Here is a 26,778-nt window from a genome sequence, read left to right on the forward strand (position 1 = left end):
AGGAGCTGCCAAGAAAGAGAAGAATGGCATTGACACTTCTCTGGCTCTTGATGCGCTAGCTAAAATTACAGGCTTCTCTTCTATGCGTTCCCCTAAGGGGCTACAGACCGCCTCTAAGGAGGACCTGATGGTCTCCCCACATGCATCCAAAGCAATGGAAGTTGGTACAATGGACTCTAATTATCCTGCAACAGTACCTGGTACTCTGTCCCAAGCACCATCACTTCTGACAGATGTGGACTTCTTGCAGTATGATCCATTGCACTCTGCTCCAAAGGCATCTGCACAGCCCCTAAAAGTTGCTCAGTTAAGGCCAAACTCCAGCTTGATGCAACAAGCTGCTGCAGACAGTCTCACTAGTGAGGCATGGGGGCTGTATAAAATGACCCACTTTGCCACACTAATGGCTCCTAGCACTAGCCTAGATCAGAGGGCCACTAGTGTCTTGCCTAAATTCCTGAACTCTGCACTTCAGACCTATAGGGCTAGCCAGGAACCTTCCTATTTAATGTCACTGACCACAAGTCCTACCATGCCAGCCAGCCCAGCTGATGTTCCCACACAGAATAACTTAACCATGAGGACCAACTTCCCACAGTCCACATCTCTGGAAGCAACTAATGTTGGCCCTGCAGAACTGATGGCCAGTAGGTGGCCAGGTTCTTCCCCCATATCAAGTGGTGTGGCTGCTCATGAAACTGTGGAGCCAGTGTGGCTTGGTACTGTCCCTGGGACACTGCCAGGGTCTCTAACACCATCCCTTCCTTCAGGAGACAGTTTATTGGACACATCCCCCAGTGTAACCGTGCCCAACCAGGAACACAATCCCTCTGAACTATCTGATGTGACTAAATTCACATTGAGTGCTCTTCCTGTTAGCATGTCACAATCCACTAACCTGCTCCCAGCCCCAGTATCTATGGCAAGACTGCCCTCTGCCAAACCAATGGCCAGCACCTCTGCTTCTGCACCATTGCATGTGAGTGACCTGAGCTACTTCACAGAGCATCCATCTCCTGGGCCCCCTACTGTCCCAGACACCTTAGCAGGCCCCACTGAAGGGGTAGAGACTGAGGAGCAGCTTACTGCAGCTGTACTGATGGCTGCCACACCCACTGTTAGAGAGTCAACTGGTTGGCCAACACTACCTGTACATGTTGGGACTACTGCACAATCACATCCCCCATCTGGTTCGCCAGCCTCACCATTAAAGGGAACTCTTGCTAGTGTGGTGCATTCAAGTTCAGTAGAAGTTTCATCTGGGTTTCCTTCACAGAGTGGTGTAGGGAAAGATCTCCCTAGTCCTCTGTCAGAACACAGAGGAACCAGGGCTCTCATACCCTCAGTTCTCAAGCCAGCCACTGCTGGGCTGGGTCAGCCACTAGTTCTAACTACTAGTTTATCAGGATTATCGGACATTCCAGCTGATCTTGAGACACCAAGCTCTCTGGTGCTGGAAGAGACCTCTCCTGAGGCCTCTTCAGAACACTCCATTCTCCCTGGAGTCCCTCATAGTCTAGTAACTAGCGCTAACACTTTCACTGATGCTGCAGTCAGTGATATGATTCAGCTGACTGGAGGTGTTACAGAGGGTCCCCCTTCAATTGCAGCTAGAGTTGGCCTTTCCTTAGCCACACATCCCCTTGATCATCTCAAACTTGATGCAGAGACTGCCAGCACTTCCTCTACAGAGAGAATCCTGCCAATGGGACAGCTGGGTCATAGACTGAAAGAGCACACTACTGAAATGGCATGTGCTGGCTCTGATTCCACTAGTTGTCCAACCTGGGTGTCTACTGACCTTAATACAGCTGTGGAACAAAAAGGTTCTCCTAGCCTTGCTATTACACATGCTCCTGCCAATCTAACAATAGTTTCTCCCTCTCGGGAATCGATGAGAGGTGTCTCCTCCAAGCCAGACACTCCAGTTGCTGGTACCAGTCAGGCTTTGACCTACTCCACAGTCCTGACTAGTGTGAAGAGTATTGCAGGCTTCCTGCACGAAGACACTGCAGCCTATTCTCTATCCCATATGCTGCCTATTAGCAAAGGCCCTAGAACTCAGTCCAGTATTTCTGCTTGCTGCCCTGAGACATCCCCTAGTGTCTCAGGAGCCAGTACAGCTGCAAACATCACTAGTGCCACCCTCTACAGGGAATTCACTAAAACAGTGAAGTTCCTTGATAAAGAGCAGATGCCAGCAACTGCTGAAGTAGTGGCTAAAACGCCTACTGGTACCTCAGACCTCCCACTCAGAGCTTCAAGTGATGCTCCTACTACAGAGCTGCTGTCCAGTTCAAGTTCAACAAGGCCACAAGCTCAACCAGCACGTAAGCATTATTCACTCCGTAGACCAGGAATGAGAAGAAGGCTGTCCACCCCAGCTGACTCAGTCTTATCCCACTCAACCACATCTCTGCCTAGTGGGACAGACATCCAGCCAAGGCCAAAGGTGCACACTTCTCCACAGAATAAGACCTTCCCTATGTTGCCCACTAAAACAAGTAGTGATACAAGTGTCATAATGGAGACAGATGCAAATGTCACCCATTCCACTCCCTGGTACCTAAACAGAACAGGGCTAGCATTGCTTGCTGGCTCAACCCCTATTGGAATTGAACATACTCCAGTGCCTATAACAGCAGCACGTGTCCCAGTAGCCTCCACTACAGCTGCATCATCCAAATGGAAGCCCATATCAGCAACTCTGGGAGAGCACAAAATCCCAAGTGTGTCTACAAAGGCTGCAAACTTCAGTGGGTTGGCCTCTGAGTCTCCAATCACTGCTATGGCACCTGCTGTTGGGTTGACCTCCACAAGCATAGCTGTGTCCAAGGCTACACCAGTCAAAAACAGAACAGCTGCTCCATTGCCATCACCTCCAGCACAAAGTACAACTACACTACTTGCTAGTATAAACCTTACACAGTCTTCTGGGCCCAAAGCTCCCATTTTCCAGTCCCTCACTGAAGCCAAACCTAGTGTGATGACTTCCCTTCGTAGTACCCCCAGCATTTCACCCACAATAAAGACCACTGCCCTGCTGACTAGTGCCAGAACTTCAACCACAGCAGGCCTGCAGCTTCCTACTGTACCAAAGCCAACTAGGCTGCTGCCTTGGAACAAAACCACTGTATCACCATTGCTTATACCTCCAACCTTATCCACCCACTTGCTGCTAATCTCCCAACACCTTTCAACAGCTAAAACAGACCTTAGTGTATTAATTAGGACAATGGCTGCAAAAAAGAACTTAACCACAGCTGCAGTGACTGCCAGGCAGGTGGCTACAATTAAAACTGGTATCACTTCAAAGCCGATTCTGCCTGAATCGAAGGTTCCAACACTGAGCTTCTCCCCAGAGGGAAAGACTGAGTCTGCACGTAGACCTACATCACCTTCACTGCAGTTGCCTGTGCATATCCTACCTCTGCAGTTCTGTCTCATTAGAATCGCTTACACAGAACTCCTGAAGAACAAGTCTTCTGATGATTACAAGAAGCTAGAGAAGGAAGTGACGTTAACTGTAAGTAGAACTCCTGAAAGTGTTTGGAATTTAGAGAAGTCCGTCAGGTACTAGAGCTGAACTTGGCTTCTCTGGTTGCCAGGCTGCAACTGAGTAGCTACTTGTTTTCAGCTCATGTTGGCTATGAAGACTCCTCCCTTGAGGAAAGGTCTATCTAGCCCATAAGGATCCTAAGTCGGATTCCTGAGGTGGTGGTGAACTAATACCCAGCCATATTGGACTGGCATCTTTAATGAGTATCCAGTGCACATACTTCTACCATTGAACAGCCACAAGTTTGGCTTTAGTCATGATAAACACTACCCAGATGCAGACAAGCCGTCTGTAAGCAAGGGGCTTTGTCCTCCCAAATGATCCACTCCTCTTATGATGAGAGGAAGGTAGCTCTAATGCTTGGAACACAATACTTGGACTGTAGTAAGGCAAATTCTTCTATGCATGGCATTTCCTACTAATCCTTCAGACCCACATGGACTCTACACTTCCACAACCCCCCACTCTCCCCCGCCAGACTCTGTGCTTCTCTATTAGTCTCATTTGAACCTCTGCTTCACTTCCCAGTCCAAGAACGACTAGTGTCGTTGACTTCACTTCCTGGCTCTGTGCAAAAGAGTCCAGGTTCCTACAAGTCCAAACACACTTCCAGTAAGCCCTTGCTATTCATAGTGAAGTAGCTGTTGTGAAAATCTGTGTCCTTAACCAGTGGCTTTTCTTGTTTTCAGCTAAACAAGATGTTATCCAGCTATAAGAACTTTCTCAAAGCAAACATTCTCCAGTTTCTGTGAGTATCTTACACAACACACACCAGGCCTCTGAGGAAGGCAACACCTTTCTCTGAGAAATACTAGGCTTTTAAACATGCTGTGCATAGATTCCAGTGCAGCTTGTATCTGTAAGCTATGCAGGGAAGAGGGTAAGCCTCAGGTGGGGAGTAACACTATAGATAAAGTACTTCAGGTTGTCTTGCTTCCCTTCCCATCTGGATAGGATAACTTACCAAGTCACCCAACAGAAACAGGTTGGGTACACAGTGATGGAAACTGTCTACTAGAACAGACAGTAGGTGGCTATTGGCTGACAAATGCCTTGGGGAATACCAAGTTCCAGCTTTAAGCTGGTGTTCCTTTGGAATAGCCTCTCTAAAGCGACGTGACTTGTGTTTGCACAATACCTGATACAATCCTATCATGCTACTAAACACTTCTAATCTAGTTGTCTCCCTGGCCTCTCACAGGAACGGCTCCGTCATTGTTGAGAGTGAGGTTCTATTCCAGAGAGATGGCCCTGCTCCCACAAACTCTGACCTCATCCGTACAGTTGTCACAGAAGTGGAAAGGAAAATGGACACCTTTTTTGTCTGGAGAGTAGATATCAAGTCTGTCAGGTCAAATGGTAAGCACCTAGTCATTGTAACACAATACAGTGCCCAGGGTAGAGCATCAGGGTAGAGCTCCCACTACCACTCCTCCCCATTCCCAGATGGCTGCAGGAACAGTCGAGCCTGCCCTTCAATAACCAAGCCACGTGGCATGTGCCTCCCGGAGGTAGCTTCTGCAATCTCCACATTGATGGGAAGGGGTGTTGTCTCTCAATTAGGCATAAGCCACCTATTTGGAGACTACTGTACCATGTTTCTTTATAACCATCCAGTGTCATGAGTAAACTGCATTTGCTGCTGTAACAGTGATAGGGATGCTTTCACAGCATGCTGCATTTTGCTTCAAGGAAAATATCAGAGTAGCATGCCCTTCCTGTGGGTTCTCCATCCCTGAGATGGCGCATGTCTCCTGCCACCTCAGACTTGTTGGTACCCCATGCACTCTCCCCCTCTGGCCAAAACTTTACCTCCCCACAAATTAAAACAGTGGGTCTTCTAGTTTGGGCTTCAGGCCCAATGCCTGTGTACTGCTTGAACATCAGCTCTCCAGCATTGGACAGACAAGGGAGAGGGTGTCAGAGTAATGGCCTGGTGTCCTGTCTAGGGAATGTTACTGCTCTTCTGCCTCCCTCTTCTCTAGGTTTCAGCCTTGAGAATCTAGAACCAGAAAAGCTGTTGGTCTCATTCACTGCTCTGAGACTTGGCTCGATTGCAGCATTCGGTGGTGTGGGTAGCCAGGGCCCTCTGGACCGACTAAACAATATGGTATGGTAACTCATATGTTGAATCATATGACAATGGACCAGTGTCTCCCTTTATCTCCTGTAAGGGAAGAATGATAACCTCCTGGTTAAGGCATGGGAATGTGGGCTCTTGATATCTGCAAAGTGGGGATAATGCTTGACAATCTTGCAAGGCTGAGTGACTCACTAACTCTAGCAGAGGTCTTAGAGCCCTGCAAGTAGAGGCTAGTGAAGACAGTGCCACACAAATAAGAACCAGATGGCTGTAGATAGTAAACAGACCACCAGAACTCCAATCTAGTTCCACTGGGGTGAAAGGAAACAGCAGCTCAATTACATATCAAGGACTGCAAGAGACAAGAACAGATATTTAGGGGATAGAAACAGCAGCCTAAGTAACTGAATTAGGTATAAGGTTCCTGCTGAATAGTTGCTTCAGAAGATGGGTTGGGGAGGCTGGAGAAGCTGGGAAACAAATTGTCCCCTTTCTTCTCTGTAGGTGGTTCAGTCTCTGGGGGCCCTGTACAAAGTGAGGAACTTCTCCTTTGTCAGACTCAGGTATGGAAAACTCAAGAGGTGATGGTTCCTTTCAGAGCTCTAGACCTTACTTGGAAGCAAAACATCCAGAAGCAGCCACTTAGCCTAGTACTGCCCAGAGCTCCCCCACATTAAGTGCAAAGGAGCCAAATAGCCTTCGCTAGACTGCTTTAGGGCACTGGTGGTGGGTGGGGGTGGGGTGAGGGGGGGAGACCCTCTTCTGGGGTGAACCTAATAATCATTCAGCAGCTTCCAACTACCATTGACCACAGGCAGGGCTGGCACAACCCATTAGGCGACCGCCTAGGTTGCCTAGGGCACTACAATTTGGGGAGCAGCAACTGCTGTGGTATTTTGGCAGCAGGACCTTCTGCCACCTCTGTAGGGGGCAGCATTTCAGGGCGGGACCTTCTGCCGCCTAGGGTGGCAGAAAAGCTGGCGGCACTCCTGATCACAGGAGAGCAGGCGTGAGACTCCCTGAATCGTAGGGCATATAGAGAGCTTGCAATACATCTAGCTACCCATAAGATGAACAGGAGTACTTGTGGCACCTTAGAGACTAACAAATTTATTAGAGCATAAAGTTTCATGGGCTACTGCCCACTTCTTTGGATGCATATAGAGTAGAACATATATTGAGGAGAGAGAGGTGTGTGTGTATACACACACACACACACACACACACACACTCAGAGCATGAACAGGTGGGAGTTCTTACCAACTCTGAGAGGCCAATTAAGTGAGAACTTTTTGAAGTGATAATCAAGCTAGCCCAGTACAGACACTTTGATAGTAAGTGTGAGAATACTTACAAGGGGAGAGAGTAGAGACTAACAAATTTATTAGTGGGCTAAGGTGCCACAAGTACTCCTGTTCTTTTTGTGGATACAGACTAACATGGCTGCTACTCTGATATCCACAAGATGTCACTAGTATTATCTCTGCCAAATACTCCTTCCCTAAGGAAGAGGCAATCCTGGGAGCTCAATGACTTGCTCCTGTTGCCACTGTTTGTGAGCTAAATGCCTTCTTGATGCAGGAGAGGGTGAAAGGAATGGAAGCAGCAAAGTGGAGGCAAGAATCACTACATACAATTTAATTGTGTTCCATACATAGAACACTGAACCTTCAGGATAGTGGGAGTCATAAAATCATAGAATATCAGGGTTGGAAGGGACCTCAGGAGGTCATCTAGTCCAACCCTCTGCTCAAAGCAGGACCAATCCCCTAGACAGATTTTTTTTTTTTTTTTTTTTTTTTTTAACCCCAGATCCCTAAATGGCCCCCTCAAGGATTGAACTGACAGTCCTGGATTTAGCAGGCCAATGATCAAACCACTGAGCTATCCCTCTCTGAATTGAAACAAACAGGTAGAAAGCAAAGGTCTCCATGCTGTGATGCTAACAGTACTCAGGGAAAGGTGCATCCTGTGAGAACTGCCTCATGTGTCACAATGCAACCTCCTGTGATGAAAGACATCTCAAATGCCTGAAGCAGCATATTGGACACTGGACTCATTCTAGTTCTAGCACTGGCTCCAACTTAGTCAATAGCTTCTGGTTCTATTGCAATAAAAATCCCTCCATACAAAAGCCAATTAAAGGATGAGTAGGGGCGTGTATTAATCATCTAGTCTTAGATGCAACTGCTGTGAAATAGTCCCATGCAGGGCTCTTTTGTGTGTGTGTGTGTGTGTGTGTGTGTAATCCCACTCCCCAGATTACCTCCCCCATGCTACTAAAAGTCCATTAATATACACATGGAATTCAGACAATTTTTATCACTAAAAGAATAAAACCTTGCTTAAACCATGTAAAATACTTAACTCTCACAAACAAAATTTAGCCATTTCCAAGATCAGCTAGTCTTGGTAAGCTGACAAGAGATTTAGTGTTTTTTCCTGCAAATTACCCCAGTCTGTATGTGCGGGGGTTTTGTTGTTCAAGGGATTGGGTGGAAAAAGTACACTTTATGAGCTCCTGCTATTAGGGCAGCAGGTCCTGTGGGATCGCAGTCCTGCTGCGGGGCTCTATTGTGACTTCATAGAAATTAGTGACTCTTCTGGGTGGCTGCAGTACTGTTCTAGTAACCAACTGAAATGTGGCAGCAAGTGTGCTGTCAAGCCTCCAAACCCTTGCTGGCTCTTACCTTTGTGCCCTGCTAAAACTCTCTTCTCCTTTAGGGATATCAAAGGTGACCTGGAAATCAATGGTGAAGCCTACATTGACACACATGCCCATGCTGATGTCCACCAGGTTCTGCAAGCACTGAGGGGTCTTGTTAACTACTCTGTAGACTTGACATCTCTCTCTGTGGATGGTCAGTATCCTTCTCTCTGGTGCTGTTTCACTTGTCTGGTAGAGGCCACTAAACATTTATCTAGCTCTGCTCTCTTCCAATTCCAGATTCAAGGCTTAGCTTGCAGGTTTTCCCCATTTCCTTCCTGATCAACAACAGGGCAGTCAATGAGAAACTGTTGGATCACTCTTCTGTGGAACACCAGAACCTCACCAGGGACCTTGCTGATGTGGTAGGCATACCCAGTTTCCAGCCAGTGACCCCAGTGTAATCTGAGAGGCTTCTGGGGATGGAGAGGAGACCCTATAGAATCCCTCTTGAGATCTTTAGGGCAGAAAGGAGGAATCTAGAAAGCATTACTTCAAAGCTTCAGACTAATCCTAAATATAGGCCTTGGACGACTCCTTCTCCTAGCAGATGGAGCACTCTTAACTTGGAATAAAATAGCTAGTGTTTTATCATAATGGGTGCCCCAAGCTTCTGGAAACACTAGTAATCATCCAAGTTTCTCTAGTGAAACTAGACTCTTGAGGAGGACAGTCTGCTCTTTCTTGTTGCTCACTTAAATGATCACAAAAATCAAACAACTTTGTAAAATTCTATCACAAAAGCTTCAGCTGGAGGGTTGTGGTAGGGAAGGGGAGTTGCAATTAAACACAAGGTCAGCTACATGGCTGCTTCTTAAGACTACACTACTGGAGCATGCTATGCTTAATCAGACTTTATAGTGTCTGAGCTTCAAAGCTTCCTAATGTGGTGTTCTGTAGGTGAGGATTTAGAATTCCAGGCTCAACCTAGAAGATTGACCTGGACTTAAGGCATCTGAGTTACTCCAGACATGTATGTCCTTGCTGGAGCTCCCACAACTCTAACTGGTGGGTGAAGCAACTCTTTCCTCAGCTGGAGTCAGATCCAGGCTTAAGAGTGGTCTGAATGGGGTTGAGCTGGAGACAGATGTTCTGAGTATCTTGTTGGCAGAGGCTTCACAATGGGACAAAATGCCTGTGGAAGGGGAACTAAATCAGTCTAACTCTGATCCACTCTTCCAGCTGATGCATGCCCTGAAGAAATACCAAGGCCTCCTGCAAGTGGTAATTCGAGACCTCCTGTGAGTAAACACTCTACTTCTGTGTAGGCTGGAAGGCCTCTTGTCTGCCTCCTACAAGATACATTGATCCCCCTGGTGCCCCAGAAGTCTATCTGTATAGGATATACCCTACTAAGGTAGTGACTGGGAAGATGCCAGCTGAAAGTGGCTGACTAAAGCATTTATTTGTGGCGCCTGTTTCTACATCCATTATTGAGACTCCCACCCTACAGTAATTGTGTTTCTGGATCCAAAAAGCATGCCTCCCTCTTCTACCTACTAAGTTCCCACCAACTTCAGTGAGACTCTGGCTAGAAGGTAACAGTTCTCCATAAGAAGCAGTGGATCTTAATTCCCATGCTACCTAGAGCCTGTGACAATTGGGTGTCTAAGACTGAATGATTCTAGGATGCAGCCCTGGGTTAAAAGCCATGGGTCTGGCTTTCATGTCCAGACAGCCTGTGGCCCTCTGGGTGACTGCTACTGTGCCTCACTGGAATCTATTGCTCTCTCCACAGAAGTGGCTCCCTGATCTGTCATGGCAATGTGGTATTCCAGCATCCTGCCCCAGCCAGTGCAGATGTTCTGCAGACTCTTGTTCTTTCAGTTGGTCCACATGATGTGTTGGCTGGGTCAGGCTTTCAGGTGGACCCATATTCTTTCACAGTGGCAGGTATGACTGCTTGGGGATCTAGCTGAAATACTAGATGTCTTCGGTGGGGTGTTGGTCAAGTTCTAAAGTCTTATCTAGCTGTTCTAACATAGCTGTAGAACAGACCTCCAGTCTGAAACTCTCAGCTCCAAAGCACTAAACTTCAGGAGCAGAACCACAACCCCATGTGGATTGTACTGTACTACTGTTTTACCTGGGGGGAAGCAGCAATTATTTCTTCCCCTGCCACTCAAAACTAGAGCTGGTCACGCTTCCTGTTGCCAATGGAGGCTCAAGCACCCTGCATAAGGTGGAACTCTAAATTGTTGGCTATGTCAGCTGGCCACACCACTGCTTCAAACAGCCCACAGGGATTGGCTCCAAAGAACTACTGGCCTAATGAACCAGTTGAGACTCCTTTTCATGGAGAGGAAAGAGTACTAGACTGAGCTCCTGGTAGAAGGCAGGAGACTGGGGGAGGGTCTGTAGCTCAGAGACCAGTCTAGAAACTGCCCTTATAAGGGCTACATTCAAATAGCTTTGCTAAAAAGGCTGTGGTGATTACTAGATTGCAAGGGGGGGGAGGGAAGAGGTGCTACTAAAAAAGAATCTGACTTTCTTTGACAGGGCATTGCATAGTTGCTGTAGAACTAACAATCTCTCTTGACTCTAGATGATCAACTGGAACCTCCCTTTGTGTATCCAAGTTTCCCTGGATATGCTGTGGCAATTATTGTCATGTGTGGCCTTGTTATAATTGCCATTCCCATTGTGGCTCTGCTGGTAAGGTGGCAGTAATACTTAGTAAGCATAGCCTCTGGCAGAAGGCATGATATCTGAACTTTCTGTACAGTGGCTTTTTTTTCCCACCCTCTCCATTCACTTGTGGGTGAATGCTCCTGTAACCAGGGATCTACCAACAGACATGGGGTATTAACCCCAAAACTCCTTGGAATGCAAAGGGATGGCAATCCCACAAATTGGCTTGAACAGTAGTGAGAATTTCTAGAGAGACCATCTTCTAAGTGGCCCATGATGGTAATACTACATCTTGAACAACCCTGAGGCACAAGCAGATGGCTGTAACTTGCTCTTGAGCAATACAAGTGGAAACACTTGTGTAAAATGTGTACCGGTCAACTTAACTTTAGTCTCCTGGATAGCCTCATTCCCTATTTGAAAGCTATCTTCAGATGTAGAAGCTAATTTAGCAGTAAAGCAGAGTTAACATATACCACAGATTGCTCCATTTCTAGGTGGTAACTTTTGCCTCTTGTACAAAAGTTGTACACCCAAACAGGCTTGTCCCGTAGCCTGGTCCACTGAGCCATTATGTGGGCTAGCCTACACAAGGGTGCATGTGGTTTAGAGCACTATATTCAGAGCAGCTGTCAGGCATTTCCTAGTCACTGGTAATGCATCTCACTAGCCTGTTAACACCAATCTCTTCTTGCACTTATGGTGTAATTTTTTTCTTCTGACTAGTACCTGAATTCAGGGCTATTTGGCTGGCACGACAAGGCTATAATTCAGGGTGGGAGAGACCATGAAGCAGGGACACAAACATTTGAACTGGATAACCAAGGATTCCGCTCTACCATTGAAGAGGCAAGTAACAATCCAGGGATTGGGGGTGGGGGGGGGGGGCATGTTTCCTTACTTAAATTCCATGTCTAAGGTGAGCACAGACTAGTATTCTAGAGCCTGGTAGCAATAATAAAGTGGCACAAACAAGGAAGGTAACAGGTCTAGGGATGCCACAGTGTTGCTTCTTACTGGGCTTTCCAAAGTCCACTGCTCTTCAGAGCTTTCCTACCATGTCTCAGAGTGCAGCTTTGCAGATCTGTTAATACCTTCACTCCTACAACTATTATCTGAATCTTCCTTTTCCCACTGAAGAGACTACTACCAAATCCCCATAGCTTCATACCTTTCCAATATTAAGATGTGGTGATCCTTCCTTCCAAGCTGAGAGCATATTCCTACTCCAGGCAAGGAGCAGTTTTCTAGCATTGTGTGCTAACTCCTTCCACATAATGCAATGTTAGACTTCTCCATATATGCCTTTCTCTAGGATAATGGAGTTGTCCCTCTGTAGCAAAAGGTCACTGAGTACAGGGTCCCAAAGGAAAGTCTCTTGGGGGCAGGAGAAGAGGATGCTATCTGGGGCACAGGTAGATCTCTAGGGGTGTGACTTAAACTCTCTCTTCTTTTGAACTGCAGGATGATGGCAGACATTCATACACACCTACAAAATACTCTGCCAGAGAGTGAAGATGCACCATACAAGTTCTTCCTGGCTCAAGGGCCTAAATTTCCAACCTGCTGTAGAAACAGGAAGGTTCCAAGCACTCTCTCTGGTGGGGGGGGTGTGTGTGTGGGGGGGGTGTCAGCATTCCAAATGTAAATGATTCTGAAATCCCTTGGATGGTGCAAACTTTGTCATTTCATACAGCTGAGAATTCCTTGTCTGCACCCTGAATAAACTCCATCTACACTATAGAACTACAAAAGTAGCCACAACTGGGTTCATTTTTCCACATTCTAGAGGGAGGTGGCAGCACCAGGTGCATCCTGGTTAACTTCTTGGTGGAAGAAGTGACACCACCTCCCTCCTTGAAGAACATCAGTGCTGTAATAAAACAAAGGCCTGATCCCTCAGTGATGCTTAAATTGTGCACCACTCTCCTCTTCTTGAGAACTAGCTGCTCCTTCCAAGGGAACATGAGACAGACTTCTATCAACCCAAAATAACTCCTAGATGAAGGGCCTCTTGACCTAGCAAGAGTTCTGATTAGGTATTCGGTATGAATAATGCCCCAGCTCTCCCTGACTTAAGCAGAAATCCCCCTGTGAGATAGGGAAATTTTATTGTAAGCATGCCTTTGACTTAATGTTTTAAGTTATGTTTTAAACTCTCCTACTTGTATCTTGGCTTGCTACTGAGTCTGTAGCTACAGTGCCAAAACCTTGTCTTCTGATGGTTGCTGTGATTAGGAGGCTCAAGATACCTGGTTTCTGTAACTCTGAACCAAGGGCAGTCTTGTGACTGCTTAAACTAGCTGAGCTCTCTGAGCAGGGAGGATGTCAGACCATCTCACTCCCAGATTCTCTTGTAGCGGTACTAGTGCAGTCTCTAGGCAACTGCCTCTCAAACAGCTCCTTAAATGAGCTAAGATAAGGTTTCCCATCTCCATTTCCTAGAAGCTTTGCTGTGGGGCGCAGACCTCCCTCCTTGGTCTGTCACTTCCTGCTTAGGCAAGCCCTCTGGAAGCTGCTAGGAGCCCTCACTTGGGTAGGCTTTCCAGGCTCCCCTTTTAGCCAGAGGACACTCGTCCCTTTAAGAGCCACCCATGACTTTTCTCTGGAAGAGTAACTCTTCCATCTTGTAGGTCTGAGCAAATACAGAAGATCCAGCCCAGACTTGCTTTCACCTGCCAGGTGGACTCCTGCCCTAGTTAGCTTATTTGGTGGCAGTATCCCTGGGATGTGGAAATAGTATCAGCTTGACTCACTAGAAGGCCATGTCTCCTTAGCTGTCCTTGAATGATAGGCACTTCCAACTATCTGAGAAATGTCCCCTGTCAAACTAGGGTCACAGAAGCCAACAAGCATGTTCTGAGGAAGTGGAGAACTTCAGACTGGTGACCTAGATCAAGAGGGGTGATAGTCCAGTACTTGGAATGCTTCCACTCTTAAAGCAATCTCCTCTTGTGCTCTTCAGAGAAACCACTTGACTACCTGGGTAATGGTGCAGTTACTTCTGCATCATGGACTACTTGCATTTCAAACTCTCAGCAAGCCTGTCCTTTCTTCTGAGGAAACTACTTGGCTAAACATAATTATACAGAAGAATCTGCCTTAGAAACTGACTCCTATTGTAGTCCTCAGTCTCCAGGCCGGGGGAGGGGGAGGAAAGGGAAGAGAAGCAAACCATATGAGGCTGAATGTAGTAGGGTGACAGTCCACTCCTATTTCAAAGTGCCTGCTGCTGACATAGCTTTCTCTGCCACCAGCAGGATTTTTCCCCCCCCCTCACAGCAAACTGGTTTAACTTGTGCTTCTTTTTTTATATGCATATCTCATATTTGTGGCAATTATTTCAGAGAATGTGTGTACTGTGTGTGATTCTGAATAAATGGTCTAAGAATAAACTACTCTGTTGGCATGTGCTTATTGAGAGAGGTCTTAGAGTGGGTGAAGGGTAGCTCAAAGCTGACCGGCTAACAATGTTCCAGATTTACCTCCTTAAATGAGGGGCTGTCTATGGCAGCTCTTAGCTAAAGGAGGCTTTATTACTAGTGCTGTCTCCTTCCACAGAATCCTCTGCTCGCCACCATGGCAATGCACCCACCCCATACTACAGCAGAGGGGGCTGAAAGGAGCTTTGCAGCCAGGCATTCTATTCCTCCTTTAGCCAAGAATATCAAGCTCTGCAAAGCATTTGTTGTTCACCAAATCTTTAGCTGACTGTGGCCCTCTGCAAGGAAAACCTGTGGTGCTGGGAGTTTACAGTATTCCTGGTGACAAGTAGCCTAAGATGTCAGCACTTGAACAAACAGGGTACCTAAGAACTTTCTAGGGCACATATAAGGCTTATTGTAGTTGCACAAGGAAACATCTAGCAAGCAGCTCTAAAGATGCCCCTTCAGCAGGAATGGGATGGGGATGTCTATCTCATAGAACTGGAAGGGACCCTGAAAGGTCAGGGAGTCCAGCCCCCTGCCTTCACTAGCAGGACCAAGTACTGATTTTTGCCCCAGATTCCTAAGTGGGCCTACTCTAAGGATTGCACTCACAACCCTGGGTTTAGCAGGCCTATGCTCAAACCAGTTATCCCTTGGCCCAATGATACACCCAACTTTCCTCAGAGCCAGAGGAAATCTGGACCCTCCTAGACGCAGTTATGAATCACACCCAGGGCTGCCTGTGTTCTGCCTATTGACCAGTAAAGTAGGAGAAATGCAAGTGCTGCTGAGCTGTCCTTTCTAAAGAAACAGTCTAAGGATGAAAGGAGACAAGCGAGAGGAAACAAAGACACAAAGCAATTCAGTCCCTTTAACTGCTTTATTGAGCTGACATTTCTATGGAGCAGACAGTGATCCAGTTGTGCTTTATACACAGTGACTCCTAAGATCAGCGTGAAACCAGATTTTTGCAGTAGTACTTCTGAAAGAGTCCTCAAGGCATGTGAATGCTCTAGGCCACTCTCTCCATGCAGGTACTCTAGCAGGCAGTTCTGTAACACAGGGGCCAGCTATTCACACCAACAATGAGCAGAATCCCCAAGCACCTCAGCTTCAAAGAAGGGTTTTGTTTGTTTAATAAAGTATGTGCTGAGATGGCCCATGAGCTCTTGGCAGGCCCCCCTCCAGCTGCTGCTGTCCTGCAGGGAAGAGTGCCCAGTCAGAGGAGCCAAGACAGCTAATGGGATCAAAAGGGAGAGCAGTCGCTGACAGGAAGCGAGACTGTGGAGCACCAGCTATAGCTGGCTGCTGCAAGTGGAGCCAGCCAGGGGTGGAGGGAGAGTGATGCTACCAGTGGGGCTGACTGGGGGAATCTGGAGCTGGCTGCAGGGGTATCCCAGTGTCACACATGGAGGCAGCTGGGGGATGACAGCAGCTGGGGGACCCTGGTGACATGTGTGAAACCTGCTGGGGCACTTTGCTTAGGTTGTCATCCTCTCTCCAAGTCACATGCTTTCTCAGGCTCTCCTGTTTTAATGGTTCTGTCCAACAGGCCGTATTGGGCCAGATTGGCATCACAACCAAAGCTCCCCAGCTGGCCTTGGCCTCACTATGCCTAGTAGAGAGAGGAATGGTGGGCAGGGTGCTAGCAGTCCAAGGGGATCAGTGTGCAATGTAAGCACAGGTGCTCAGGGTAACCCTGCCAGGCCTAACACACCTTCAGAGGGAATTCCAGGTCAGCCTCTGGACATCCTTGGTATTACCTGCCCTGAGCCCATGAGGCTGTGGGACATTCCAAGTGGGGCAGACACCCCATGAATGGGCCTCATACACTGCCTTCAGTGTAGCTAGTTGGGGCATGCATGGCTCCCAGGGCTTGTGCTGCTTCTGTGCACCTCTCTTTACACTTTCCCTTGGTGATTTGCAGAAAACCTCTTTTCCTTGCTGGCCTCCTCTTCACTACTGTGAGTACTATCTGCAGGAGATAAGGCAGGGCTGGCCCCTAGGCTGCTGGCCTGAGGTGGTCCAGCAGCCCAGGCAAATAAAACATTCAAAGCAGAGGAAAGCCATCTAAGTATGGAAATACCTTCCTGCATCAGCTCTCTCTTCTTCCCCTCTAGGCATGTGTCCAATGACCTTGTTATGGGCACTGTTTTCTTTTTAAGCCTCATCTCTGGGGCCTGATTTCTGCCCTTCCACCACAGTAAAGCAAAAGACCACCTGGTTGTGAATCCATTCCTGTACCATTAATTGTCCAGTAAAGGCAGGGAAACCCCACCTGGCCTCTCTGCCTTGCCCCCAGCTCTATGTACAGATCACTGGGACGTTGTGTGCTATCCTCCCACCTTGTGCCAAAAGGTCAGTTTTGAAACTCCCATTGGGACTTGCAGGTGTAACAGGAACAGAGAAGTCGGATTTCCTTCTCCTCTCGCTTCTCTGCAGTCACTGCATAAGGAAACCACCTGAGCATAACTTGCTCCCCAGCAGCTCCTGGGGCTGAGAGGCCCTGGGGTTTACCCTGAGAACAGAAGAGAGAAACATCCCGTAAGGGTCTGAGTCTGGACGGCTCCTTTGCATTCGCCTCTGAGCTCTAACTTTCCCTCGACAACAAGCTGTGTCCTTCCAGTGGGCAGGAAACCGAGTCAAGAGCTCATCCCCACCCCAACCTTGGGGCAGACGCCTCTCGCTACAGAGAGATTAAGAGCAGGTGGATAAAATACTGGGATTCACCTCTGTTCTCCTCACCAAACCTTCTGGCCAAGGGCAGCCTGCCTTCCTCCTGCATCATCTTTACCACCACAACTGATGTCTGCAGAAGAAGAGGCAGGTTTGGCCCATGGGCTGCTGGGCTGAGGTGAAGCAGCAGCCAAGGCCATAAAACCTGCAGAGCAGAGGAAAGCCATCTCAGTACAGAAATATCCTCTTCCTGCACCAGCTCTCTCTTTCCTACACTAGACAGGACCCCTGGCCTCACTATCGCCAGCCAGAATGCTCAGTTCCACCAGGAAAGGGTCAGGGGTAGGCTGGCATTCTACTGTGGTTTCCATAGTCATTACTTTGTTTGTGGGGGGTTGGTAAGGATTTTTGCTGGGTTTTGAAGGAATTACTTTGGACTACAACTGTTCCAACAGGGTGAGGGCCCTCTCCCCTCATCTGAGTCTGTGATCTGCTCCTGCAGCATGATAACCCTTTACCTTCTGCATGTCCTGCACGTGTGCCTTCCAGGATCCCCCTGAAAGGTCCCAGGCTGCCTTGCCCATCTGGTTTAGGAGATCTGCTGTTCTGACATGGATGGAGGCACTCAGCACCTGGGGAAACAAACAGTTCAGCCATGGGTGCTGTCCTTCCTTCCAGAGTTAATGGTGTAGTGGGAGGGGGTTCGGGGCCCAAGTGGATGAGCAGCCCTTGCTTGGGGTTCGTAAGGGACCCTGACCAGTGCTCGCTCATCAGAAGCCAAGGCAATTGTTCCTCAGGGAAAGTCATCGCGTTCGTTTGATTTATTTACCGCCAGTCTCTCTGTTTGGAAGTGTCCTGGCATTGCCACCTATTACCTCAGTTACTGGCTGTGTCATTCCAGGGGGCAGGAAGGAGACCCCAGAGCCAACCCCAACCCTTCTCCCAGAGCCACAGCTCTCTCTAGCCAGAAGGGCTTAGCATGACTGTATAACATTACTGGCACGTGCCTACCTCTGTTGTCCTTGCCAGAGCTTATGGCCAAGGGCACCCAGCCTCGCTGTCGCTTCATCCTCCTGAGCAGTAGCAGTATCGTCAGAGCACGAGGCAGGCATGGAGGGTATTCTGCCGCCAAACTGCTCTGGCGCCAGGGCCGCAAACTTTCTCGAAGGGGAAGGTTGACTCAGTACTGAGACGCCTCCTCCCTCCATCATCTCTCCCTTCCCTGTGCTGCGTAGTAAACTGGATGTCACCTCCCGCACCCAGTGAGAGTGCCCCGGCCTTTCCCACCCACCAACCCTGCCCTAGCCGCAGGCAGGCCCCAATGGACGTGTTTCTGAAACACAGGCAGGGCTGGATTTATACCTTACGAGAGAGCTGATCCCCACCCCAACCTCGGGACAGAAGCCTCTCGCTACTGAAAGATTAGGAGCAGATAGATAAAATACTGGGACTCACCTCTGTTACCCTTGCCAAACCTTCTGGCCAAGGGCAGTCTGCCTTCCTCATGCATCATCTTTACCACCACAACTGATGTCTGCAGGAGGAGAGGTAGGGCTTGCCCATGGGCTGCTGGGCTGAGGTGAAGTGGATGAGCAGCCCTTGCTCGGGGTGGGTAAGGGACCTAGACCAGTGCTCGCTCACCAGAAGCCGAGGCAGTTGTTCCTCAGGGAAAGTCATCATGTTTGTTTGATTTATTTACCACCAGTCTCTCTGTTTGGAAGTGTCCAGGCATTGCCACCTATTACCAGTGGTTTCACCAGGAATTGAAATTACAGGGGGTGTTCAAATTTACGGGGGCGGGGGGGAGGGGGAGGTCAGGGCCGATGAGGGGTGAGACTGTGAGGGTGAAGGTGGCACCATAGTAAAAACTGAAAAATGTTTCATTACCATTTTATTAGATTTAACTCATGTTTTAAAATCATCACACAAATTAAAGTTGGCTACTCAAGCCTTCTATGAAGCACTACGTCTACATCCTTCTTGGTTTCTTGTTATAATTTTGCACAACTCTGTTAATGAACTTCTTGAATGCAATGTGTTCACCTTCGGTGGCTTCTCGTGTGTCCGGTACTTCCATTCCTTCAATTGATATGCTCATTAGTTCATTCACATGATCATGCAGAAGGCGACTTCTTTCAGATCACAAAATTCTATTCAATGATGAAAAAGAATGCTCAACTCTAGCTGTTGTGACTGGGAGTAGCAAGAGATGAATTCCTACTTCTTTCATCCCAGGAAACATAGCACAAAGATCGGGTCGAGCCACTAGTGATGATAAAAAAGAAGTTGAAGTCAAATCTTCATTCATTCGTCGTATGATATTCCACTCTGTGTTCAAATTCTCTATTCTGTCCTGATCACATGGCAGCCCCATTGCTGGTAGTGCCTCATTCCACTCAACTGTTGGTGTTTTATAGGACAGGCATCTGTAAAAGCTACGTAGAGGTTGAGTAGAATCTAGAAGTCGCTATTGTAGATTTTTAAGAATCAAGTCTGTGTACTTTTTCAGTTGTCTTAACAAACACTTCTTGTCTTCTTCACTTAAGGATTTAATATAAATGCCTTCATTAGTCAACTTCTGGACTGAAGTCTTTGCTTCTTCCAGTACTTTTTCAATGGATAGCTCTCTCATTGATCCAAATGTAGCTTCTATTGCTCGACAAAGATCTACTACTGTTGTAGCAGATGCCTGGATGGCATTGTTTAATGACCCAAGTGGTTTCAACAGTAGACTTACGAGAGAAAGAATGGCAATAGTCTTCTCTAAACGTAGTAGCAAAAGTAATCCACCAGCCTCACTACTTAGATCCATCCCATCTTGGTAGATACTTTCCAAAGCCAGTAATAACGGCTGGAGTAATTTTAAGACAACAGCCAAGGATCGCTCATGAGAAAGCCAGCGGGTTTTCCCAGGTTGGAGTAATTTGAACTTCAGTCCCAGTATATCTTCTATATTTTCCAAGATATTCAGTCTTTTTGAACAGCTGTATAAGGAAGCTAGTCTATGTTCATACTTTTCAAATCTATTATACTTTTTCAGATACATGTATTTTATCATACACTGTATATGCTTTAAAAGTGTGTATTAATGTTTCAATTCAAATGTCCAAACAGTCACTAAATTGGCATGTAACTAGTTCACAAAACAGGGGGTGGAGGGTTGGGGAAATTCGGGGGGGTGTAGGGAAATCACTGATTGCTCCAAAAGTGGTTGTGCGGGGTGGGGAACAAACTGCACCCTCATCCCATTCTCCCCACCACCCTGAGCCTTTTAACCTGCCACACCCCGTTCCTCCTGCTTCTGTCCCATCCTCTCCTCCCCCCCGCAAGATCCACCCCTGCTGAGCCCCTCTCCACGGTCCCATCCTACCTGGCCAGACTGCTTCGGAGCTGCACTTTGGGCCATGTGGGTTGGGAAGAGAGGCCCTGGGAGGAAGCTGCTCTGGCTCCAGACAAGTCACCGCTGCACCCTTTTGCCAGCCCAGTCGGGAACAGAGTGGCCCTTTGGGGCTGGCAGGCGCACTGAGCCAATCAGCTATGGCTGGTGCAGAGTTTGGCTGAGAGCTGCTAATTAAAGCAGGCGCATATACCCCCCTGTGTTCCCCATTATAATACCTCCTGGACAAGGGCGAATGGGGAGAATTTGGTGCTTAATTTGTGCAGGGCTGAGCCCCAGCACCTCTAAGCTTGGCAGTTCATAGTCCCAGCACCTCTGGGCTTGCTGTGTCAGAAATGAAAGTAAAAATATTGCTTGAGCCCCAGAACCTAAGTGGTTGAGCCCCAGCACTTCTTTCATTACAAATTGAGCATTGGGAGAAAGGTCCTCACCATCAGCCCCTATAATTACCCCTATTTATTCCTGAATACAGGGAATTAACCGGAGAGCCGGGCAGCCCCAGGAATATCTGCAAAGCCCCGTGCTGCTACCTGGAGCATAGAATCATAGGACTGGAAGAGACCTCGAAGGTCATCTAGTCCAGTCCCCTGCACTCATGGCAGGACTAAGTATTATCTAAACCATTCCTGACAGGTATTTGTCCACCCTGCTCTTAAAAATCTCCAGTGATGGAGATTCCACAACCTCCCTGGGCAATTTATTCCAGTCCTTAACCACCCTGACAGTTAGGAAGTTTTTCCTAATATCCAACCTAAACCGCCCTTGCTGCAGTTTAAGCCCATTGCTTCTTGTCTTATCCTAAGAGGTTAAGAAGAACAATTTTTCTCCCTTCTCCTTGTAACAACCTTTTATGTACTTGAAAACTGTTATCATGTCTCCTCTCAGTCTTCTTTTCCAGACTAAATAAACCCAATTTTTTCAATCTTCCCTCATAGGTCATGTTTTCTAGACCTTTAATCATTTTTGTTGCTCTTCTCTGGACTTTCTCCAACTTGTCCACATCTTTCTTGAAATGTGGCGCCCAGAACTGGACAAAATACTCCAGTTGAGGCCTAATCAGCACAGAGTAGAGCGGAAGAATTACTTCTCGTGTCTTGCTTACAACACTCCTGCTAATACATCCCAGAATGATGTTCACTTTTTTTGCAATAGTGTTACACTGTTGACTCATATTTAGCTTGTAATCCACTATCACCCCCAGATCCCTTTCCGCACTACTCTTTCCTAGGCAGTCATTTCCCATTTTGTTTGTGTGCAACTGATTGTTCCTTCCTAAGTGGAGTACTTTGCATTTGTCCTTATTGAATTTCATCCTATTTACTTCAGACCATTTCTCCAATTTGTCCAGATCATTCTGAATTTTAATCCTATCCCCAAAAGCTCTTGCAACCCCTCCCAGCTTGATATTGTCTGCAAACTTTATAAGTGTACTCTCTATGCCATTATCTAAATCATTGATGAAGATATTGAACAGAACCAGACCCCAAACTGATCCCTGTGGGACCTCACTGGTTATGCCCTTCCAGCAGGACTGTGAACCACTGACAACTACTCTCTGGGAATGGTTTTCCAACCAGTTTTGCACCCAATGTGACGTTGTGCAGTCTATATAGATTTATAAAAACATAATAAGAAGTGAATATAATGTAACTGGAATATGTTTCATGCAAAAGGTCTCTTGTAAGGTATCATTACAAAGCTTATAATCTACTGAGTCTGATCATCCCATTTGTATAAATGTACCACTTGTATCTAAAACTAGAAATATGAAATATAACTCTGAGGGCCTATTGTAATTATGTAAAGTGTGGGCCATTAATGATGGTTTGGAATCTTGATGACTCCCATTAACAAGGACCATTGTCTGCAGATGGCTGTGTTTACCTGTTAGTCTTCCTGTATATGTGTGTGCTGGCAAGTGGGCAATGAAGTCTTGCAGTGACGTGATCATGTCACCTGAACTGGAATCCATCTTTAACCTGGTGCTTTTCCAGTGAGAGGGGGTGGAAACCCAGAGGAACAAAGGGTTCCTGCCTTATGCAAAAGATATATAAAGGGGTGGAAGAGAACAAAGGGGGGAGGAGGAGCCATCATGAAGAATCCCCTAGCTGTCACCTGAGCTGGAACAAGAGCTGTACCAGGGGAAAGAATTGTGCCCAGGCCTGGAAGGTGTCCAGTCTGAGAAAAACTTACTGAAGCATCTCTGAGGGTGAGATTATCTGTATTTAGTTTGATTAGACATAGATTTGCGCATTTTATTTTATTTTACTTGGTGACTTACTTTGTTCTGTCTGTTACTACTTGGAACCACTTAAATCCTACTGTCTGTATTTAATAAAATCACTTTTTATTTAGTAATTTACTCAGAGTATGTATTAATACCTGGGGGAGCAAACAACTGTGCATATCTCTCTATCAGTGTTATAGAGGGCGAACAATTTATGAGTTTACCCTGCATAAGCTTTATGCAGGGTAAAACGGATTTATTTGGGTTTAGAACCCATTGGGAGTTGGGCATCTGAGTGCTAAAGACAAGCACACTTCTGTGAGCTGTTTTCAGGTAAACTTGCAGCTTTGGGGCAAGTGATTCAGACCCTGGATCTGTGTTGGGGCAGACGGGGAGTGTCTGGCTCAGCAAGACAGGATGCTAGAGTCCTGAGCTGGCAGGGAAAACAGGGGCAGAGGTAGTCTTTGCACATCGGGTGGCAGCTCCCAAGGGGGTTTCTGTGATCCAAACCGTCACACCCACCTTATAGTAGCTCCATCTAGGTTGCATTTCCCTAGTTTGTTTATGAGAAGGTCATGCAAGACAGTATCAAAAGCTTTACTGAAGTCAAGATATACCATGTCTATCGCTTTCCCCCATACACAAGGCTTGTTACCCTGTCAAAGAAAGCTATCAGATTGGTTTGACACAATTTGTTTTTGACAAATCCATGCTAACTGTTACTTATCATCTTATTATCTTCTAGATGTTTGCAAATTGATTGCTTAATTATTTGCTCCATTATCTTTCCAGGTACAGAAGTTAAGCTGACTGGTCTGTAATTCCCCGGGTTGTCCTTATTTCTCTTTTTATAGATTGGCACTATATTTGCCCCTTTCCAGTCTTCTGGAATCTCTCCCTTCTTCCATGACTTTTCAAAGATAATCACTAATGGCTCAGATAACTCCTCAGTCAGCTCCTTCTTTCTTATGCAGTCGGATAGTTTGCTCTTGTGCCCTTAATAATGTCTCTTTGAAAAACTGCCAACTGTCTTCAATTGCTTTTCTCCTTAGACTTGCTTCCCATGGGATCTTACCTATCAACTCCCTAAGTTTGCTAGTCTGCCTTCTTGAAATCCATTGTCTTTATTTTGCTGTTCTCCCTCCTACCATTCCTTAAAATCATGAACTCTACCGTTTCATGATTACTTTCACCCAAGCTGCCTTCTACTTTCAAATTCTCAGCCAGTTCCTCCCTATTTGTGAAAATCAAATCTAGAACTGCCTCTCCCCTAGTAGCTTTCTCCATCTTCTGAAATAAAAAATTGTCTCCAATACATTCCTGAAGTTGGGCTGAAGGCCTGATGTGAAGCCACCAGAGTATTTTATTGGACTCAGTTTACGCTGGGAGGGATGAAGTTATATGTGACCCATCCAGAGGGACAAGTCATGTGCAGATGCAAAATACTGCAACTGCTGTCAGGGGGCACCAGAGGAGAAGACCCTGATATAGCATGCCCAGCTGTGAAGGGGTGTGCTGGCAGTGAATTACCCTTCTGCATCTTGTATAGGACACACACACCCTTGTCCTGTGCTGAGGTACCAGGCTAGGGTATAGAATCCATAGGGCTAAATGGTGCCACTAAACACAGGTCTATTGTGGGGCTGCATTACTAACCAGGGGCAGCTCCTTGGGCTCCTAGAGTGTGCAGCTATTGCTTGTCTCCTCATTTGAAGATGGTGCAGCATGCTCCCTACTCCACATCTGGACAGTTCCCCTTTGGGGTGGTTTGCTCCCCAGGGGGTTCTGACATGGAGCAGTCCATGCACTCAGGAGACTGTAGGGTGAGACTGTAGCTATTCCCTGCGCTAAGGATGCAAGAGGTTGGAGTGCAGGAGAGGAAGAAGGTGCTTCCTTATGCCCACCACAAGCTTGTATTTCTGCACCTGGGTCAGTCTCAATCTGGTCCAAAAGAAACAGAGACAGGATGGTTTGGAGTTAAGAGATCCTTGATGGAGTTAGAGTTTTCGAAAACTAGAAGTAGGGCTAGTTCAGACCCAGGTTCTATTTTCTCCAAACCCTCACAACGTTCTGGAGTGGGGTGGTTCAAAGCAACTAGATTCATAGACTTTAAGGCAAAAAGAGCCATTATGATTATCAAGTCTGACCTGCATGTCATGGGTCATAGAGCCTCACCCAATTGTTTCTGCATAAAGCCCAGAACTTTTCTTTGAGCTGTAGAATATCTTTCAGAAAGGCAGCCAGTCCTGCCTTAAAGACACAAGTGATAGAAAATCCACCACATCCCTAGGAATTTTGTTCCAATAGTTAATTACCCTCACTGTTAAAAATTTGCACCTTAGAATCATAGAAGATTAGTATTGGAAGAGACCTCAGAAGGTCATCTAGTCCAACTCCTTGCTTAAAGCAGGACCAACCCCAACTAAATCAACCTTATTTCTAGTCTAAATTTGTCTAGCTTCAGCTTCCAACCATTAGATCTTGTTATGCCTTTTTCTGTTAGATCAAAGAAATCTCTTCCCTATGTACTTTGTAAATCATGATCAAGTCACCTTTAACCTTCTCTTTGATAAACGAAATGGATTGAGCTTTTTCGATCTCTCAGCATAAGGCAGGTTTTCCAGACCTCAAATCTTTCTTGTAGCTCTTTTCTGAACCCTTTCCACCTCTTCAACATCTTTTTGAAGCGTGAAACGGACACCATAAATGGAAGTTGTTTTGGGCCCCATGTGATGTGTTAGCAGTTGTTCTAAAAAAATGACTTCTCAATGGAAGTCCAAGATTTTTGAGCCACCTATTGGAGCAAGAGTCGTTCTGTCAGTTCAGCAGGGCTGCAGTTGACTGACTTGTTTTTCTTGTGTCTTGACCGACTCAATGCAATCCAATAGCCACAATAACAAACATGCTACAAACTTCCACACCGTGGCCGTGTGTGTTTATTTGGAACCCCATAATGCATGGCTGGGAAAATGGAGATGCACAGGACAGGCCCGTGGAGAGATAGGATCAAAGAACTAATGATTTCAGTGCCTGAGATATGGCGGCTCCACAGCAGAGTAACGTCACCTATAAACCATACGTGTCCGGCTCCGTTTGTAAAACCTAATCAGAATGATACATTAAGAATTAATTTAATATAAATACAGATTTTTAAAAAATCATCCGGTTTATCTAACATCACAATCGTCTACCTCCTTTCTGCTTTATTTCGTATTTGTTTTCTGTGACACAAATATTCTGTGTTTTCTGTTTTCACATCAGACAGGAGTTATCTGCTATCTTAGACACAGCTGCCATCAGTTCACTGACTCTTTAGCAAATCTTCAGAAAAGACAGGAGCACCTCATGGCTCTGCCAAAATACCAAGCAAATGAATCAAGGTGCCAGCTGCTCTTCAGCAGATGCAGCCAAAGCACCCTTTCCTGACTCACTCCAGGCACCAACCACCTCGCAGGACACCTGTGCATACCCCCAAATTGTATCCAGCTGACCATTGAGAACAGAGGAACCCAGCCCCACAGAGTATGTTGGTTAGTCAGCAGACTGAGCTCTTTATTTTTTCCTTTATCCTTTGGCTCATCCTAATGCATCACCATAGCGTTTGGCCAGGCAATGCCCTCGAGCAGCAGGTTGGCATTTGTGGCCCTAAACAGCCCTAACCTAGAGGCTCAACGAGCAGGGAAAGAGCAGTATGCTGGTGGGAAGGAAGAGGGGAGATCTCACTTTCTAGTGCGAGGCTTTGCTGTGTATTTTGTAGGGTGATTTCAGAGTAGATGCACCAGCGAGCCTCCTACAGAGATCTGGTTTCTTTGCCTTGATGTAACGGAGTGACACGTGCCATGGGGTTTGGGAAACTAATGTAGCCTCCTCACTTCCATGTCCAACTCTTCCTTCTCTTGGTCTGAAAAGCTCATCCTGCCCCCAAGGTCTGCAATGAAGGGAGCTCTCCCCCCTGATCAGAGCTGAGTAGGACAGTTCCTCGGGTTCAGGAGTGAGGTCAGTTCCTCCCACTCTCACCATCAGAAGCTGGAGTGTCTGGTCTCCCTAGTCTAGGAGGTGGGTCTCTTCAG

At 46.8% G+C, this 26,778-nt stretch overlaps 1 protein-coding gene across 2 annotated transcripts; it reads left to right on the plus strand.

The window, feature by feature from the left end:
* Nucleotides 1-1,050: 1,050 nt before the first annotated feature.
* On the plus strand, nt 1,051-14,359 carry LOC117884540 (mucin-5AC-like). Of its 2 annotated transcripts, XM_034784997.1 has the most exons (11): nt 4,230-4,307; nt 4,761-4,918; nt 5,545-5,669; nt 6,147-6,205; nt 8,367-8,503; nt 8,590-8,714; nt 9,532-9,590; nt 10,088-10,242; nt 10,895-11,004; nt 11,707-11,829; nt 12,445-14,359. In XM_034784997.1, exons 1-11 carry the CDS (start codon nt 4,258-4,260, stop codon nt 12,493-12,495), a joined length of 1,152 nt encoding a protein of 383 aa, XP_034640888.1. In that variant the 5' UTR covers nt 4,230-4,257; the 3' UTR covers nt 12,496-14,359. The 2 variants fall into 2 exon arrangements, with proteins under 2 accessions (XP_034640887.1, XP_034640888.1); XM_034784996.1 differs by lacking the exons at nt 10,088-10,242; nt 10,895-11,004; nt 11,707-11,829; nt 12,445-14,359 and adding an exon at nt 1,051-3,526 and having other exon boundaries at nt 4,249-4,307; nt 9,532-9,801.
* Nucleotides 14,360-26,778: the final 12,419 nt, after the last annotated feature.

Source organism: Trachemys scripta, chromosome 10 (genome assembly GCF_013100865.1).
Source record: "Trachemys scripta elegans isolate TJP31775 chromosome 10, CAS_Tse_1.0, whole genome shotgun sequence".
Lineage (NCBI taxonomy): Eukaryota > Metazoa > Chordata > Testudines > Emydidae > Trachemys > Trachemys scripta.